Source organism: Cervus elaphus, chromosome 23 (assembly GCF_910594005.1).
Source record: "Cervus elaphus chromosome 23, mCerEla1.1, whole genome shotgun sequence".
Taxonomy (NCBI): Eukaryota; Metazoa; Chordata; class Mammalia; order Artiodactyla; family Cervidae; genus Cervus; species Cervus elaphus.
Window position 1 is genome coordinate 24127501 of NC_057837.1, and position 20977 is coordinate 24148477.

The 20977-nt window shown below is 40.9% G+C and overlaps 1 protein-coding gene across 1 annotated transcript in view; it reads right to left on the reverse strand.

Moving 5' to 3' along the window:
• Window positions 1-4283: 4283 nt before the first annotated feature.
• C23H10orf67 (chromosome 23 C10orf67 homolog) overlaps window positions 4284-20977 on the reverse strand; it is a 161246-nt gene continuing 144552 nt past the window's right edge. Inside the window, exon 19 of the mRNA XM_043882788.1 lies at window positions 4284-4744. Within this exon, the coding sequence (XP_043738723.1) occupies window positions 4653-4744 (92 nt within the window). The 3' untranslated portion in view covers window positions 4284-4652. The remainder of the gene's footprint in view (window positions 4745-20977) is intronic.

Below are 20977 nucleotides of genomic sequence, written 5' to 3' on the forward strand. Positions count from 1 at the left end.
ACTTTCGGAGACCTGGGAATCTCCCCTTGCTCCACTCGGGGGGGGGGGGGGGGTCTTGGGTTTTGGCAGACCCCCGCCGCTTCACGCCAACGCTTTCCCTGGTGGGGGGGTCGGCACTACTTCCAAACAAGCTGTTGCGCTGACGTCGCTTTGGAGAGGCGCGGGCGCATTGCTTGGTGGTGGCGGGCTGTGCAGAAGCCCCCAGGCGCCAGGGAAGAATTTAGGGTCCCTGCTAGTGAGAGGCACCCTTTCCCTGCCTCTCGTGGCACGCGATGTGCTTCACCCCTGCCTTTGTCCCGGGAAACCAAGGCGTCCCGGGCACTTCTGCATTTGGCCACTCTGGGGACTTCTGTATCTCTTTCTACTTTGAGTGGAAGGACTAGACAAAGGTCTGGATTAGGAACACACCACGGACTCATTGAACCCTCCCTTGTTTCCTTCTCGTCCCCCAACCCCTTGCCGCCAGATTGGACTCTTCAGTCCCCCACTCCACTCCCAAGTGCTCGTAGAGAACGATAGTTTCTTTCCCGCTCCTATCTTGGAGGAACTGGCGCCTGGAACATTCTCACCCTTAGAGTGAATTTTCCTGAATTATTTCTGGTTTTACCGATTTCTTTTCAGCAATAGCACAGGATCCCCTTTAGCTCCTCTCTTGTTTGGGCCACAGAATGTCCACCAGATAGCTAGGTAGTCACCTATGTTTGAAGTGCCAGCCTATGGAATTGGCTTCCTGGGAGAAGGCTAGCTAATGGATGTTTCTAGAAGGAGTTTTATTATGAAATCCAGTTGGGCAAGCGTTGTGAAATGAATAGCAACAGTGTGTTGGCGTTTGGATTTTCAAAAAGTGATGTGGACTCGAATTGGGACAGTCCTGGGGGGTAAAAAAAATTATCTCCTGACCTTGGTCAGTGACATGCTAACTCCAAGTAAAATTTGTAGAAGAACCACTTCTCAAGGAAGGACTCTGGGCTGTACCCCCCGCCCCCCCCCCCCAGCACACACCTAACACTGGTGCATAAATCTAAATATTTGGGTTCAACAGCGTGTGTGGAAATAACAAATGTGAGATGCCTTTAAGCAATTATTTGGAAGTTTTTCCATACTTTTGAAAACATTCTTGATGCCTTGTTTCTTTGATGGTTGCTCAATAGACACCACGAGGGGCTGACTGAGCTGTCCCCTCCCCAGCCTTCCTCTTGCGTGCAGTGCTTTCATCCAGAGCTTGAATTGTGTTGTCAAAATTTAGTAGAGGAAAAAGGAGGGGGTCATGAGAACTGGGGAGGGGTTCCTTGAAAAGTCTTGGAAATCGGTATTTTTGCAGGTGTAGAATGTGCCTAATAACCATAGCTAGTGCGTGCTCCCCAATGGCGAGGGTGTGACAGGGACAGCTGGCTCAGTTTTCAGCGTGAAAACACCCCCTCGGTGGACCAAACACAACGACACTGACCTTTCTGCAGGGGGAACAGAGATGTGCCTTTGACTGAATTGGCCATAAAGACGTCTTGCTATGACTTTTGTTCCCCACGAAAGCAAAGAAATATTGCGTTTAATATGAGAAGTACTGTTCACAGCTTTTTTGTGCCCCTTAAGAAATATTACAGTGCTGATTTACTGGCCTTCTTCCACTGAGTTGGCCCCAAGGCTGGAGGGTGGAGGGGTAGGGTTGGGGTGGGGGTAGGGGGCGAGGACCGAGGAGGGGGCTGCAGAAGGAGTGCAGTAAATTGCCTGTTGCCCGTTTCCAAAGTTCTCCCTTCACAGCAGCAAATTTATCAATCTTTTCATCTGACAATACTTTGAAATATATCATTGTCATCCACAGTTGTTTGATAGATTATCTGCAGGCACACAGCCTTTTTCAAGGTCAAGTTGAAGATTCTTGTTTGCTGTTTAACTGGGTTGTTTAAAAACTCAGAACAATGCCTGCCTGTTAAATTTTCACTTGTTCTCATGGGGCATTCCAAAGCAAGTTTTCCTATTGACCGGATGTCGGGATATTTCATCCCTTTGAGCTCTAAATTCAGCAACCAGGGCTTGGCAACGAAATCAACAGGAGAAGAGATGAAATTTAACCTTAGCATTTGCAGACACCAAGGAGATTGAACCATCTTTCACATCTCCTCAGAGTGTGTACTAATTTTGCTCTGCATGTCGCGGGCTGGTTATAGCCACACATCTATTCAACTTTCTGCCTTTATTCAAATGGGAAGCTGCACATACACTCCCCTAAAGTAGAAGCACAAAGAAATGGCGGCCACTCTGTCAGCACATAACCTGTTGCTCTAAGAACATTTTATAATAAAATCAGCCTCTAAATCATCATGTTTCATGGACATATTTATTTATGCTTTTAATGGAGACAGGCTTCACAGTTTCCACTATATCTGCGATGATTGATTTTTTGTATTCAGCCAACTTTTATTTACCTTGCAAAAATGTTCTGGACCAATGTGATAAATTACAGATATGCAAATTTCTTTGAATGGTGTTGTAAGTGTGTCTAGCTGGAGCTGAATAACGCCTTGCAAGTCAGTCTGTGCGCGCTCAGGACCCCAGGGAGCTGATCAAAGCACCCATTCTCTTTCATCCCCGGTATTCTCCTCCAAACTATTTCGATACAATATGTTTCCATGATGCACTTAATGTGCTAGGGACATAGAACTCATTACAACCTAGCTAGTTCTGCCGACCTCTTTGTTCTGAGGCAGAAAGTCAAAGAAAAAAGGAAAAGCGCTGCCAGTTGCCAGCTTTCTGAAATGCTAAAGCATGCGTCATTTTTCACCAGGTCTCGTCTTGATATCCTCAAAAGACAAACTATGAAACCGGCCTCAGCCCTTTCTGGCATTAATTACACTGCTGTCCAGCCGATCTGTTTTTCCTATTATATGCATTTCTCAGCAGGGATTTTTTTTTTTTTTTTGCAAGAGTAATGCAGCTGCAAGTTAAACTATGAATGCATTTTTATCACTATGGAAAAAATAAGTGAAAAGGCTGCAGAACACACAACTGAAGTTTGTAAAAAGTTTCTGGTAGATAAGATTTAGGGTGGAACTTGGGAGGTTTGCACAACTTCTGTAAAACCTGAAATTGACTAAGAACCTCACAGGCGTTTTCAATGCACCCTCAGTGTTCTGTAGAGTCAGTCATTGTGTCATGTGAAATTCTTCTTTGGTACCCAGATAAATCTTGAAGGTGAAACCTTTCGAGGTTTCTCTGAAAATTCTAAAGTGAAACAGTCCATCCTACACCCAACTAGGAGCCTGCTTCCAAGGAATTTCCATCCAGGATAACAGCCCAGAGAATATAAATTCTATTTCACTTCCTCTGCTTCTTGTAGGGTTGATTGGTTGGTGGAAATGGCTGGCAGCCAGTTCTGGGAAAGCTTCCAGACCTGACTCCGATTAACCCTCTCTGGTGAAACTCTGCTGGAAACCAACTCACCAGCAATTGCCATTAATCTACTTACTAATTAAGCCAATTCATTTCTAAAGGAGAAAAATTCCTTTCTTTAGCCAAACTGATGGGAGGAAATTTGAAAGAAGCGCCAAACTGTGTAAGTGTAATTCAGCCAAGGACTGCTAAAACAAGGTGTTGATATATAGCAGCAGATTTAAAACAAGTTTCTAGGGCAACACTCCTTTGGAGACGGTGGCATATAGTGCATAGTAGATGAAGCTCGAATAATGCTTCAGGGCGCTATGCCACCCCGTGTCCTCGCGTTGAAAATACCACGTCTCTCTCCAGTTAAATCTGGTGCCTTTTACGCACAAACAAATCGTCTCTGTAGCTTTCTTTTGCACCAGAGTACATCAGCTTTATGTGACAGCCACCACAAATATATTTCTTGAGATTTAATAAACATCTTTAGAAATCTGTAAGCCAGAGCTTACGATCTTGAAACTGGGCTTCAGACCGGGCCTGACTTGTAGACAAGGGAACCGAAAGGGCTGGTTTGGCCATTACGCACGGACGAAGGCAAACCGGTCTTTCAGAAAATGGTGCCTTAACATTTGGAAAGAAGAGATGTGTGAATCTTCATCCTGATACTTACCAGGAAACACAACCCCAAAGAGTTTCCACACTTACTAAAGAATTGTTTACGGCGTTTAAGATATGTCTAGGAGCCCCGCGCCTATGTAAGAGTGGACCTCTTTGGAGGACATTTAAAATCTTCGAGGTTTTCTGGTACGCCTTTATGGATCAGTTGGTGGATGAGTAGACAGCAAATCAGTTTGAGTTAGCGTTACAGGGATTCCAGGTGGATTTAGAGAGGGAATGACACAGGGTGAGTGCCTCAAACGTTTAATTTTAATTGAAGCCCGTTCCTTCCCACCCTAAGGCGCTGGGGCACCCCGCTGAGCCCAGAGAGCGCGCGGATGGATGTGGCGGCGGCTCTGGGTCTGTGCGCCCCGCTCACCATGCACCAGCCAGCGGGTTCTTGAAGGGTTTGGAAAGGTGCGCTCAGAGCGCGCACTTCGCGTTCTCTTCAAGTGCAATTCGCCAGTGAGCAGGCGGCATCTGAAGACGGTACAGTCAGGTTAGAAACGCCTTGAAGACAGTGTCCCTCGCCAGGGAGGCAGGCCTTATGCCCGGGTGGTAAGAGCCCTCTTCCTGCCCCCCAGCCCCCGCTCTGAGCAGCGAAGTGTTCTTTGCCGCTACTCCAGACGATCCGTGTCACTCTCTGTGGTGTTCTGGGGCGTCGACTGCTTTTCCTCCGGAGATTCTTCCTCCAGATTTTCTAACCTCACTAAACAGAGGGAGAGATGAAGAGAGGTGTAATTTGCTTTAGTTACTGTACGTAGACCACTCCCCACACACTTTCACTCTTTGCCTCACTTTTACTGGGTCCTCCAAGGCCTGGCCCCGGCTGGGGGGGCCTCCTCAGTAACCTGGAGGGGAGGGTGGGGGCAGGTGAGTCAGGCGGTCAGCTCCTCTAAGGCCTTTAAAGGAGCGTGTGCCGGTGAAGTTTCCCCTGAGATAGTGTTCCTGCTGTCCCAGACTGGAGAAATGGTTTGAGGTGCCTGTGACCAGGGCCAGTAAATGATCTTCCCGGAGTTACCTCCCTAGAATTAGGAGCCCTTGTAAGAGAATAAAACAAGGCAGGGGTGGACTTGTGTTTGGGTTCAAGGACCTAACTCAGGTTTACATTTCCATTTGTGTTTTCAATCTTTCCTCCTTATGAAATAGAAAATTTTAAGTAAGAAAGAAAGAAAATCAACTTGGGGGGGAGGTTCTGAAGTTGGGGAATGGGGAGGTTTTGCCCTCCCCACCCCTCACCCCAGGCTGGGCTCTGCTCCCTAGGGAGGGACATTTACCTGGTGTGTAAATTGTGAGGAAAGCGTTGGGGGTCTGAGACAGGAAAGCCACAACATGGGATGTGATGTTCCAGCTTTGAAGGGGAACAAAGGCCCTGAGCTAATCCCAGTGAAAGCCAGGAGCGTGGAGAAGGCAACAAAGACTTGCAGCCTGCGGTCACCGGTAGGTGTCAATGTGGACACTTACGGCCGGCGGGGCAGTGGGAGAGGGGAACACAGAGCCGGGCTGTCATTCCAAGGCTTAACATGAACAAAGATAAAAACGTGACAAGCTCAGCTTTCAATGGTTGGGAGGTTCAAAGTGGAGTGCTAGGGAGTGTATCTGGGTCAAGTCTTTTCTGAAGCAGGGCTCCTCTTTCTCTCCTCCCATTATCAGCCAGGGAAGTTCTGAGGCCTTTTTCCTGAGGTAACTTTTCTTACTGATAGAATTCTTCAAAATAATGTCCGATTCTACCCACTGCCTAAGGTGAAGAGATGGAGTTTTCAAGACTTCCAGACCTCAGAAACCCAAGTGGTTGTATTAAGACTTATGAACTTGAACATCCTACCTTAACTTTCAGGATAAAGTTCATGGACTCTTGTATGCATTTCAAGAAAAGAAATAACATTTTCTTTTGTGAAACTGTTCATACATGTAGATGAATCGACAGGTACCATAATTTAGTAAGTATTCATCCAACGAAGAAGTTTCATTAGTAAACCATTGAAGAGATAATGGAGACCTGGGAGAATTACATATGCCTGTGGTTTCAGATTCCCTATTAGAAATCCGGCAGACAAGACATCAACCAGCAAATGAATCTCCTCTAGAATCTGGGAAAGACAATTGGGACTGCTCCGCTAATGCAACTGATTAGCAAAGATCATCTTACAGAATGAATAAGTGGAAATGACAACAAATTATGTTTATCCTAAGAACATGGACACATTGTGTTCCTTAAATTCTGGTACTAGAACCAAATCACAAGTTTTAAAAAAAAATGATCATATAATAAAATTCTGGTTTTCCTTAGTTGAAGTAAGCCTCCTAAATAATAATTTTAAAAAAAGGATGTAAATATCCTTAAAAGACTAATGACATTTCACAGGTAATGCAATTTAGAAAGAAACACTTCCATGTTTTCTTTTCCAACAATGTGCATTTTTGTAAACTGCTATAAATTGCAATTCAAAAGCACTGCTCTCACCATCCCCAATCATTTTTTATACTGATCAAATGAATGCAGATACTCCCATTTGGGAGGGGCGACATGACATTTCACTTGGCAGTTCTAAACAGGTCACAGACCTTTCACAGACCCTAAGGCAGTGGGAGGGAGTGCTTGACTAAACCGTGTAACCAAATCAAACCAATGGTTACCCCTTTTCAAAACCATTGGAATGGTCTGCACAATGCTATTCACATAGCAGCACAGAAACTGAAAGGATGGTCATCCAATGGAAATTTCTCTCCTTTTGTTTACACTTACAGAGCTCAAAAAGTAATACTAGGAGGGAAGCAATTACATTTGCTATGATAAAAGTCATAAACACTTAACATGCGTTCTGGCTGGTGTAAATGGCATAGATATGGCCATCCATTGGTATGTATATATATGCACATGTATGTATGTATATGCATGTATATTTATTGAAGATGTCCCTTTGTTTGAAACCTTAAGCACAAAGACACAACATGGCTGCCCTCAAGATGACCTATTGCTTTCAAGTTGCTTGAACACATCAGAATTTCCATTGTTAAGGTTGATTAATTGAAACTGATAAGTTACCATGAATAAAGATTGTTTTTCTGTTTAATGTGGTGGGCCTGATTTGGTAAATGCCTCATTCATGTAGCTTTGCAGTGCAGCATATGGGCAAGAGTCATTCAGTATCACAAACATATACAATTTATTATGCTTGTATGGGCACAACCAAAAGGCCTTTCTATTTTAATGACAAAGTTTCAATGAAAAATTCCATTTAAAGAGTCACTAGGAACATGATCTGAGATTTTGTCATTTATTCTTAAGAGTTTACATCGCTGTGTTTCTCTGAGTAGTTTTAAAACTATCATATTTAAATATAGTTTTTAAGAAAGATGCAAATGTCCAAATTATACCTTAGCACTAGTCATTGGGAACACAGCAGAATTTACGTTAAATGTTAACAGACATACGAAGAGAAAGCACCTTTTCATCTGATGCTAACTTGTGTGCTCTGTAACTGAGAAAGTAATCTTAAATGTTTCATTGAGGTGCCATCAACAAAAGTTCCCAAGTTTACAAGAAAATGTGAAGGATGTTAGCTTCCTGAAGTCTTCTTTCCCTTTAATAAATGAAATCAGAAAACAATATTTAAAAATAATTTAGGGACAATCACATGAAAATACAGTGGATTTGTTAATTTGCCCACAATTTCATTACTGTTAGCTTCCTTTCCTTGAAAGTTGATGTCACTTTTCAGACTATATTGAAAACTGTCATGAGTATTTACCAATAAAGGTAAGTTTTAAAATTTTTTCTAGTGATGTTGTACAGAAACATTCATTTTTCATTTCAGCTGCTCACATAATCACCTGAAGAATAATAATGACAACAAAAATCTACGAGAGACTTGCTAATGAACTAAAGAAATGACTGTATCAAACCATCAAAGAGATAGTTACCATATTCAGCCTTTAATGTCTTATCAAATAAATTCTCTGGTCATTCATGTCCATGAAACAGTTCAAGTTCACCCAACATTTCTCAATTAAATTAGATGGGTAATCTCAGTTCAGCTCTTCGGGAGAGTAATAAACCACATTGGTCACAGTTGACCACAGCTAGTATGCGATTCATAAAGGACTGGATGTCCATTGGAAAGCTAATCAGTGCACCGTCACTTGTAAAATTCCCTCCTGTATTTTGAAGCGATAATCTGTATCTAATTTTTAAAGAAAAATTTACTCTCCTTTCACTCTTCTGAGGCCAATTTCTTTTCTGGACCTGAATAGAGATTATTGGTGAACAGTACCAAATAGCTTTGGTATGTGTACAACAAAAACCCACCTCTTTGTAGAACATAACAAATTATGCAATGTTCACAGATGTGCTTTGCATTGTGTCTTTTGTGAGAAAATGAAGGCCCAAGTCAATTCCCACCCCTCTCTTTATGAAAGCCTAGGCTCCCCATGCAATCTGTCCTAATCCCGGGGAAAAAAATCATTATACCTAATATGGAAGCTTCAGATAGTTATCTGAAAGGGGATTTTTTTCATTTGCACTTTTGGTCTCTGTAATTTGCAGAACTATGAGTTTGAAGTTGCAAGCAAATTTGTTCCTAGAAACAAGCAGGGAAGATTAAAATGTTAACTGCTCCTCTAACCCACATCTGATGTTTAGAGGAAATGCTGTGTTCACATGATCTCATGCTTGAATTTATAGGCCACCAAAGAAATAGAGTCATTTTTCAATTACAGTTTGAAAAAATGTACACACTGAAAATATTTTAAATCTTGTTTCTGTATTTTGGCTTTTTATGATTTTTATCAAGGAAGAGGTTAATCCTATTGTCACAAGGTAGCCATTGCTGCAGTAATGGTGACAAATGCAGAGAGGCATTCTCAGGTTCACCCTGCTTCATGGGACCTCTGTGAATACAGGTGTTACTTTTACTGAATGTGCTAGTCTTTGGGAGTCAGTCTTAGAATAGGCATTTCAAGCACTGAGGAGATTCTCTGCATCCTCAGTACCTAGCCCAAGGCTTTGTTTATAGTACATGCTCAGAGTTACTCTATGATCCAGCAATTCTACTCCCTGCAATCTATCTGGACAAAATAGCAATTCAAAAAGATACATGCACCCCAATGTTCACAGTAGCACTATTCACAATTAGCCAAGACATGGAAGCAACCTCAGTGTCCATCAACAGATGAGTGGATAAAGAAGACGTGGTACATATATACAATGGAATATCACTCAGCTATAAAAAAGAATGAAATAATGCCATCTACAGCAACATAGAAGGACCTAGAGATTATCATACTAAATCAGTCAGACAAAGAAAGACAAGTACCTTATGATAGCACTTATATTCAAAATATAAATTTTGAATCCAAAATACGAATTTATTTATAAGACAGAAACAGACTCATAGACATAGAGTGGTTACCAGAGGGGGAAGGGGGTGGAGGAGGGAGAAATAGGAGTTTGGGATTAGCAGATACAAACTACTATATATTGGGTTGGCCAAAAATTTTCCATAAGATATTATGGAAAAACTCAAACAAACCTTTTGGCCAACATAATATAAAACAGATAAACAATAAGGTCCTACTGTATAGTGCAGGGAACTGTATTCAATTTTCTGTAATAAACCATAATGGAAAAGAATGTACATATATATGTATACACACATATATATATATATATGTATATATATATTCAGATATATCTGAATCACTTTGCTCTACACAAGAAACTAACACAACATTGTAAATCAACAATACTTCAATTAAAAAATATAGTAGGTACTCATAATAAAGTCTAGGGAAGGAATGAATAAATGAATGTATTAATAAAAAGAAGGTGAAACCTAGGAGGTTAAGTAGTGTGGGCCCTTGGCATCCACGGCCTTTCAGTTGCCTCCCACAATGACTGGTCTTGGTCATGAGACTTGCTCTAATGGGACAGGAGCAAATGTGCCAGCAGATTCAACGGACCTGTGTGTGCATTGGCACTTGCTCTTTTTTTTGCTGTTCCTGAGAACTCTGACACCGCCATGAAAGCAAGACTGGGTTTGCCTAATCAATGACGAGAAATATAAGGTCTGATTGCCTCTGTCATCTCAGCAGACACCCAGCCTGAGGTCACAGATGGCCAGCTAACTATGGGATATGAGCGAGCCCCAGCGAGAGCAGGCAGAAGACCTACGACCTAGGTGCAGGCATGTATAAAGTCACAGAAGCGCAGAAGAGCATGGACTAGCAGGGAACAGCTATCCCAAACAAAAGCTGGTGGTTTGTTATGACTAGATTAGGCAGCTCATGTAGGAGAGAGGCAGGGGTTATGCATGGTTTCATAAGCTAAACTGAAGAATTTAGTTCTATGCTAAAAACCACAGACATCTATTGAAGGATTAAGCAGAGGAATAACAAAAGTGAATCAAAGAATGAAATCCTTAGTGACTCCAACACTCACTACTCAGAGCTGGTGGTGGAACTGAGTAATCAGGAGAGACTGAGAAGGATGCTCTGATAAGTAGCGGGAGAATAAGAACAGGCTGGTGTCTTGGAGTAAACAGGAGAGAATTTCATGAGTTAAGGGAGGCTTGGGGACTTCCCAGGTGGTCCAAGTGGCTAAGACTCCATGCTCTCAACGCAGGGGGTCTGGATTCAATCGAATAACAACAAATGGTTGATAAATTGACAACAGACTTCAATGACCCTGAGCAGAAGCTCAAAGGCAAAGGCATAGTAACAGCATGTGGAGGAAAAAATAACTGCTAACCCTGAACATCATCTCTTGCTAAACTACCCTCAAAAGGAAGATAAAATTAAGACAAACAGAATGTACCAGATTACTGAAGTAATGATACATTTTAGCACACACATACCCTAAAATGTACACACACACAAGGGGTATTCAACATGTAATTCCGTGTTGTCTGAATATTTGAAATATTTCATAGAAAAAAAGTTTCTAAATTAAATAAGCCTATAAGCCTTCCCTCAATGCATTCTTACTAATAGGAGAACACAAGTAATACGATTACTTTATAATTTTTTGTCACTCTAGTTTACATTTGTGTAGAATGCAATAGTACACAACTTACTTCTTTCTACGATCTATTTTTTTTTCATGTGATTGTTTCATTCAAGATGAGGAACATGCTTTAAAGAAGATGAACCAGCCAGGAATGGGACAGGCTGAGGACTAGAGTCCTGTGACACTTCTTTACACTGACTTACAAATATCTGCTTTTGGTTCTCAATTTATTCCCTCAAACTCCAAACCTGGTGTTCCTCCTCCTGAAAGGAATATTCATATGGTATCTTTCACATACAAAGATGTCACTGCCAGTTCACTCAAGCGTGTACTTGATATGTCCATGAATTTGCATGAATCCATACATAATATCTTGCAACATTTTGCCATTTCTCTAACAGAAACATTACTAAATTTAAAAATTAATACCCACTCCACATTACTTAAAACCTTTCTCAATATTTTGTTAACCATCATAAAAGGCTTATATAGTTTATAATGACTCTTAAGTAACTGGGCAGCAATGAGCCTCTGGGGTTTGGGATGAAATCAGTGGCCACAGGACCCAGAGAGGCAGCTGGAATTCAATTCATGGCCCAATGAATGAATAACACACCAGAAAGTATTCTTGCCTCATGCTTCATGTTTTGGAGACCTCTGAGTACCAGTTTGGGGCATAATTAGGAATATGCTTTGTGGCGTTTATTCAATGAAACTCTGCCTGTGCTGTGCTTAATCACTCAGTCATGTCTGACTCTTTGCGACCCCTTGGACTGTAGCCCACTAGGCACTTTTGTCCATGGGGATTCTCCATGCAAGAATACTGAAGTGGGTTGCCATGCCCTCTTCCAGGGGATCTTCCCAACCCAGGGATTGAACCCAGGTCTCCTGAACTGCAGGCAGATTCTTTACTATCTGAGGAAATTCTGTCTACATATACTTAAAAGCAGGCTTCCCAGGTGATGCAGTGGTAAAGAATCAGCCTGCCAATACAGGTACACACCAGAGACTTGGGTTTGATTCTTGGGTCGGGAAGATATCCTAGAGGAGGAAATGGAGATCCACTCTAGTATTCTTGCCTGGAAAATTCCATGGACAGGGGAGCCTGGTGGGCTACAGTCCATAGTGTTGCAGAGTTGGATACAACTGAGTGACTGAGCACACATGCATACTAAAAAGCATCACTAGATTGAATTAATATGAGACAGTCAATCAAATTAATAAAACACATGTATTAGTTGTGACATTTTTTCTGCTAATTTGTTATGATCTTATTTACAAATTCAAAGTGTTTTGGCTGCCTACTTGTTTCAACTATTTTAAAAAATAATTGTATTGATTTATTTTTGGCTGTTGGTCTTCATTGCTGCATAGGATTTTCTCTAGTTGAAGTGAGAGGGGACTACTCTCCAGCTGCAATGTGCGAACTTCTCATTGCGGTAGTTTCTCTCATTGCAGAGCATGGGCTCTAAGGCACATGGACTCAGTAGTTGTGGCCCTCAGTCTCTAGAGCACAGACTCAGTAGTTGTGCAAAATGGGCTTAGTTGCTCTGCGGCATGTGGGATCCTCCCAGGTCAGGGATAAAACCTGTGTCCCCTGCATTGGTAGGCGGATTCTTTAACACTGAACCACCAGGGAAGCCCCAATTTCAACTATTAACACCATTTTCAAAGTATTGTCATTCCACTACTAAGTTGTGTCTGACTCTTTGCAACCCCATGGACTACAGCATGCCTGGCTTCCCTATCCGTCACAGAGTTTGCTCAAACTCATGTCCATTGAATCAGTGATGCCATCCAACCATCTCATCCTCTGTCGTCCCCTTCTCCTCCTGCCTTCAATCTTTCCCAGCATCAGGGTCTTTTCCAGTGAGTCAACTCTTTGCATTCAGCTTCAGCATCATTCCTCCCAATGAATATTCAGGGCTGATTTCCTTTAAGATTGACTGGTTTGATCTCCTTGCACTCCAAAGGACTCTCAGGAGTCTTCTCCAACACCACAGTTCAAAAGCATCCATTTTTCAGTACTCAGCTTTCTTTATGGTCCACCTCTCACATCCATACATGACTACTGGAAAAACCATAGCTTTCACTATATGGACCTTTGTTGGCAAAGTGATGTCTCAGTTTCTTAATATGCTGTCTAGGCTGGTCATAACTTTTCTTCCAAGGAGCAAGTGTCTTTTAATTTCGTGGCTGCAGTCACCCACTGCAGTGATTTTGGAGCCCAAGAAAATAAAATCTGTCACTGTTTCCACTTAATTTCGTGGCTGCAGTCACTGTCCGCAGTGATTTGGGAGCCCAAGAAAATAAAGTCTGTCACTGTTCCCACTTTTTCCCTATCGATTTGTCATGAAGTAATGGGACAAGATGCCACAATCTTAGTTTTTTGAATGTTGAGTTTTAAGCCAGCTTTTTCACTCTCATGTTTCACCTTTAAGAGGCTGTTTAGTTCTTCTTCACTTTCTGCCATCAAAGTGGTATTATCTGCATATATGAGGTTGTTGATATTTTTCCCAGAAATCTTGATTTCAGCTTATGAGTCATCCAGCCCAGCATTTCACGTGATATATTCTGCATATAAGGTAAATAAGCAGGGTGACAATATACAGTCTTGATATACTCCTTTCCCAATTTTGAACCAGTCCATTGTTCCATGTCCTGTTCTAAATGTTGCTTCTTGTCCCATATACAGGTTTCTCAGGAGACAGGTAAGGTGGTCTGGTATTTCCATATCTTTCAGAATTTTCCACAGTTTGTTGTGATCCACACAGTCAAAGGCTTAGCAGAAGTAGATTTTTTTTTTTTTTTTAAATCTTGCTTTTTCTATGATCCAGAGGATGTTGGCAGTTTGATCTCTGGTTCCTCTGCCTTTTCTAAATCCAGCTTGTACACACGGAAGTTCTCGGTTCACGTACTGCTGAAGCCTAGCTTGAAAGATTTTGAGCATTACCTTGCTAGCATGTGAAATGAGCGCAATTGTACAGTAATTTGAACATTTCTTTGGCATTGCCTTTCTTTGGGACTGGAATGAAAACTGATCTTTTCCAGTCCTGTGACAACTGCTGAGATTTCCAAATTTGCTGGCATGCTGAGTACAGCACTTTAACAGCATCATCTTTTAGGATTTAAAATAGCTCAGCTGGAATTCCATCATCCTCACTAGCTTTATTTGTAGTAATGCTTCCTGAGGCCCACTTGACTTCACACTCTAGGATGTCTGGCCCTAGGTGAGTGACCACAACATCATGGTTATCCAGGTAATTAAGACCTTTTTTGTACATTTATTTTGTGTATTCTTGCCACCTCTTCTGCTTCTGTTAGGTCCATACTATTCCTGTCCTTTATTGTGCCCACCTTTGCATGAAATGTTCCCTTGATATCTCCAGTTTTCTTGAAGAGATCTCTAGACTTTCCCATTCTATTGTTTTCCTCTATTTCTTTGCATTGTTCACTTAAGAAGTCTTACCTCTCCTCGCTCTTCTTTGAAACTCTGCATTCAGATGCGTATATCTTTCCCTTTCTTCTTTGCCTTTTGCTTTCAAAGCATGGATTATCCATTTTAATTTTTGACATGTTGCAATCCCCTATCTGATCAATTGACAAAGCTTCAGTTAGAAAGAAAACTTTGGATTTCTGTGATTAATTTTCAAATCCAATTCGTCATCTTGACTCTTCCCTATGCCATTGAAAATTCCCTGTATTTGGAAAGGTATGTTAAGAGACACACTGTTGGTCTTCCAGACTTTAATTTGTCATTCAATATCTTAAATCTCATGCCTCAAATAGGAAGTATCAAAAAGAACAAAGGCATAAAGAGCAAGGAAAATTCCCAGGAAAAGGTAGCGAAGAGTCAGCCCAAATCTGAAAGACAAGGATAACATATATAACCTAGAAATAGAACATCTGAATTATAAGTAATTGGTGGCAATAAGGGAAGTAGGAGAAAAGCTGGTGGCAGTGACATCATAAACATTAATAGATACCTTAATACATTATATTTAGTAAGTCAGGTTAGTCCCTTTTTAACATTTTTAATAGCCATCAGTTACACATGAAGTGATGTTACATACCATCAGTTATGTATATTGTGTACAAAAGTACATGTGTAGCAATATTATAAAATATGCATTTGAATGTGAATACCTTACTAGATTATATTAATTACAGCTGAAGTCTAGAAAGAATATGTAAAACAATGCTAACACTTATGCCTAAAATGCTTTCCTTTTTATCTTTTAAGTTACTTCTCTTGTGTGATTTTTAAAATTATTTTTGTGTTTAAAACAAAAATGGGGGAACTGAACTCCACTTTTGGTGCATATTACAATGACTCAAGAATGAAACACTTTACAGGTCTAAAGTTTCAAAGGGTGAAAAGAAAGATTTTAAAAACCTTTCCAATGTACTACAATTGTTCTACCATTCTTTAAAAACCTTTAAGATCGTCTCTTCCATGTTTCTTCACTAAAAGTCTCAAGAGAATTAACAATACAATGTAATCTAGGTTTAAATTTGGGTTTCTCCTGTGTTTCAGATATTTATGTTTGAGGTTTCTCTTACCGACAAGCCACTTAAAGGGTCACTGTTACTTTGAGGTTTTATCAATGAGATTCGTGTCTTTGGGGCCCATTAGGGACATTTTTGAAGATTACAATGTCAATAGCACCTAATTACTGGCCTGTGAGAAAGGTCTTCTTAAGTACATAAAATCTGGGGCAGTGCGCAGGACACAATGGGCTGCTCAGATCCCAAATTTTATCACAGTTAAGTAGCAAACAAATTAATAATGTTACCTGGGATCTCCTGGGATAATTACTACTGTGTAAAAAAGACTGCTTTGAAATTCTGCCAATAGTATCGTACCTCATTTTTTAAAATTTCTTTACACTCATGAGGATTTCTTTATGTCTTAAATTTTCTTTGTTGCAACAGCAACTCTCTGCTTCACACTAGAATTTTTTGGAGTAAAGCTTGCAACATAACAAAGAATAAATTTCAATTTGCTTGGGAAACATATCCTCTGATGCTATTTTAAGTTATGTTTTATTTTGCCCTTTTCAAAATATCTACAGTTATGATCTGATACTAATGACAAATTTTATTCTTTCTTATGCATGGTGGACATAAGAATTAAAGGAGAGACCAGTTCTTTTAAATCACTAGCCTACTTCTGAGGACATTATAATTCTCATGTAATGGGTTAAAAAGCAGGTTTGCCAGACTTTATTTTCAGAATCCAGGGATTATATTATCCATAGGTCAGGAGGAATGGCAGGGATGGGGTTAGCTAGGCAAGTCACCTCATTTAATCCTCATAACAAAGCTAGGAGTTGGAGTCACCACCTCCATTTTACAGAGCAGAAGGAGCTGAGATGAAGTCACCCCTGGAGTAAGTGACTGGAATGAGATGGGAACCAAAGTCTGTCCACCTGCAAAGCCTTTCTGCTACATCTGCTACAATGTTTTCCCATTGTGTGTTGTTGAAAATGGGACCACACATTGTCATGCATGTGTCTTGGAGTAAATCAGTATAATTGACTGGTGACAAACCTGGCCCCTGGGGCCACATTGTCTGGGTCTGAACCCAGCCTTTTTTGTAAAAATAATAATCTATTTGCGGTCATAACCTTGGCAGCCTACTAGGCCCCTCTGTATCCAACCGTCTCCTTTATAGACTTGAGAAGGCAAGAGTGCTGACCTTATAGGGTTTTTGTGAGGGTTAGAGCTAAAACCTGAAAAGCATTTAGAATAGTTGGTTGTTGTTTAGCCACTAAGTCATGTCCAACTCTTCACTACCCCATTGACTACAGCCCACCAGGCTCCTCTGTCCATGGGATTTCCCAGGCAAGAATGCTGGAGTGGGTTGCCATTTCCTTCTCCAGGGGATCTTTCTAATCCAGGAATCAAACTTGTGTCTTCTGCATTGGCAGGTGGATTCTTTACCACTGAACCACCAGGGAAGCTCATTAGAATAGTACCTACACCCATTACATGTTAGTTACCCATAATTTTCAGAAGTATCTTATTGTATGAATATACAATATAAAAACCTCGATCTTTAAAGCAACACTGAGGATTCTGGTAACAGGGAGTATAAATATTCAGTAGGGTATTTAAAATTAATATCCTATTTACATAATTTAAAATACAGATCTCAATAACACAGTGACTTTAATGGGTTCAATTTGCCTTCTGTCACCAGATAGGTTACAGTCACCCTCATGTTATAGAAAGTAATGATTTGTCTATTGGTTCACATGAGTCATGTAGCTAAACACCTCTTTGAAAACAAATTTGTGAATTAGTGCTTGGAAACACTGATAATGTACTGAGCTATTTCCTAGGGGCCTGGAGGGGTTTCTCCACCTTCTGAAGCACCTGAGAAGCTTGGAGTGACTTGTTTTGTGAAGACGGTTTGGCCTTTTGAACATCTAGTGTGCATATTGTTCCATCCCAGTAACCATGAAAGACAGCTTTCCAATGAAAAAAAATTCATTTACTTTTTGAATTAGTAAATTTGTAATTCAATTTCCTCCTGGCATTTATATGTCAGTTTTTTGGGCCATTACAAGTAGAAAATTTATTTCTAGTTGATTTGGGATTAACTGGAATCCAATTAACCAGAAACTTTCGTTAACTGAATGATTTCCCCGCATTGTCTTCAGAGGGGAGAATGTGACACAGCAAAGTTATATCAGAGATTTTGTAGAAAGAAATGTCAGGGTTTTGCCCAGAGACTTTCTGTGTGACACCCTTACTCACTCCTTCTCTGCAGCTCAGAGTCTATTCAGTATGATGCGCCTTGTGGCATCCTGAAAAATTATGGATCATAAAATAGCATTCACTTTCAATTTTATTAGTAAGCTGGAAAAGGGGGGCTAATGAATTTTAGGACGGTTTTCAGTAGACAGGGTGGAAATAACTCTACACTTTGCATTTTCAGAACAGAAGAAAGGGAATGCCAGTGTTTGTTTTGGCTGAGGCTCCCTCATGGCCCAGGTAGCCGTCAAAGTCGGTTTGTATGACCACAAATGGACCTTCAAAAAATGGTTTGCTTGGCTCGGAAAAATGATTTTTGGATGTAAAATTCTCAACTGGATTTTTTGCTGTTAATTAAGGCTCTAATTAAAATGTTGGGTAGACCCAAAGCAATCTATAGATTCAGTGCAATCCCTATCAAGCTACCAACGGTATTTTTCACAGAACTAGACCAAAGAATTTCACAATTTGTATGGAAATACAAAAAACCTCGAATAGCCAAAGTAATCTTGAGAAAGAAGAATGGAACTGGAGGAATCAACCTGCCTGACTTCAGACTCTACTACAAAGCCACAGTCATCAAGACAGTATGGTACTGGCACAAAGACAGAAATATAGATCAATGGAACAGAATAGAAAGCCCAGAGATAAATCCACGGACCTATGGACACCTTATCTTTGACAAAGGAGGCAAGGATATACAATGGAAAAAAGACAACCTCTTTAACAAGTGGTGCTGGGAAAACTGGTCAACCACTTGTAAAAGAATGAAACTAGAACACTTTCTAACACCATACACAAAAATAAGCTCAAAATGGATTAAAGATCTAAATGTAAGACCAGAAACTATAAAACTCCTAGAGGAGAACATAGGCAAAACACTCTCAGACATAAATCACAGCAAGATCCTCTATGACCCACCTCCCAGAATATTGGAAATAAAAGCAAAAATTAACAAATGGGACCTAATGAAACTTAAAAGCTTTTGCACTACAAAGGAAACTATAAGCAAGGTGAAAAGACAGCCCTCAGATTGGGAGAAAATAATAGCAAACGAAGCAACAGACAAAGGATTAATCTCAAAAATATACAAGCAACTCCTGCAGCTCAATTCCAGAAAAATAAATGACCCAATCAAAAAATGGGCCAAAGAACTAAACAGACATTTCTCCAAAGAAGACATACAGATGGCTAACAAACACATGAAAAGATGCTCAACATCACTCATTATCAGAGAAATGCAAATCAAAACCACAATGAGGTACCATTACACGCCAGTCAGGATGGCTGCTATCCAAAAGTCTACAAGCAATAAATGCTGGAGAGGGTGTGGAGAAAAGGGAACCCTCTTACACTGTTGGTGGGAATGCAAACTAGTACAGCTGCTATGGAAAACAGTGTGGAGATTTTTTAAAAAACTAGAATTAGAACTGCCATATGACCCAGCAATCCCACTTCTGGGCATACACACTGAGGAAACCAGATCTGAAAGAGACACGTGCACCCCAATGTTCATCGCAGCACTGCTTATAATTGCCAGGACATGGAAGCAACCTAGATGCCCATCAGCAGACGAATGGATAAGGAAGCTGTGGTACATATACACCATGGAATATTACTCAGCCATTAAAAAGAATTCATTTGAATCAGTCCTAATGAGATGGATGAAACTGGAGCCCATCATACAGAGTGAAGTAAGCCAGAAAGATAAAGAACATTACAGCATACTAACACATATATATGGAATTTAGAAAGATGGTAACGATAACCCTATATGCAAAACAGAAAAAGAGACACAGAAATATAGAACAGACTTTTGAACTCTGTGGGAGAATGTGAGGGTGGGATATTTCAAAAGAACAGCATGTATACTATCTATGGTGAAACAGATCACCAGCCCAGGTGGGATGCATGAGACAAGTGCTCGGGCCTGGTGCACTGGGAAGACCCAGAGGAATCGGGTGGAGAGGGAGGTGGGAGGGGGGATCGGGATGGGGAACACATGTAAATCTATGGCTGATTCATATCAATGTATGACAAAACCCACTGAAATGTTGTGAAGTAATTAGCCTCCAACTAATAAAATAAAATAAATAAAATAAAATCTGTTGTTGCCTGTTTGAAATTTAAAAAAAAAAATGTTGGGTAGAACAAAGATTGCAAATTTAACAATTTACATTTTAATGATAAATCAGAAAGTCTCTCTTTCCCAGGCTTCCCTGTCCTTCACCATCTTCTGGAGCTTGTTCAAACTCATGTCCATTGAGTCAGTAATACCATCCAACCATCCCATCCCCTGTCATCCCCTTCCCTTACTGCCTTCAATCTTTCCCGGCATCAGGGTCTTTTCCAATGAGTCAGCTCTTTGCATCAGGTGGCCAAAGTATGGGAGCTTCTGCTTCAAATCAGTCTTTCCAGTGAATATTTAGGGTTGATTTCCTTTAAGATTGACTGGTTTGATCTCTTTGCAGTCCAATGGACTCTCAAGAGTCTTCTCCAGCCCCACAGTTTGAAGGCATCTGTTCTTCCATGCTCAGCCTTTGGTGCTCAGTCCATATGATCACATGGACCTAAACCTTGTCTAACTCAATGAAACTATGAACCATGCCATGTAGGGCCACCCAAGATGGACGGGTCATGGTGGAGAGTTCTGACAAAACGTGGTCCACTGGAGAAGGAAATGGCAAACCATTTCAGCATTCTTGCCTTGAGAACCCCATGAACAGTATGAAAAGGCAAAAAGATATGACACTGAAAGATGAACCCCACCCCACACCCCCCTGCCGAGGTTGGTAGGTGCCCAATATGTTACTGGAGAAGAGTGGAGAAATAGCTCCAGAAGGAATGAAGAGGCTGAGCCAAAGCGGAAACAATGCCCACTTGTGGATGTGACTGGTGATGGAAGTAAAGTCTGATGCTGTAAAGAACAATAGTGCATAGGAATCTGGAAAGTTAGGTTTATGAATCAAGGTAAATCAGAAGTGGTCAAGCAGGAGATGGCAAGAGTGAGCATCAACATTTTAGAAGTCATTGAACTAAAATGGACAGGAATTGGTGAATTTAACTCAGATGACCATTATATCTACTACTGTGGGCAAGAATCCCTTAGAAGAAATGGAGTAGTCCTCATAGTCAACAAAAGAGCCTGAAATGCAGTACTTGGGTGTAGTCTCA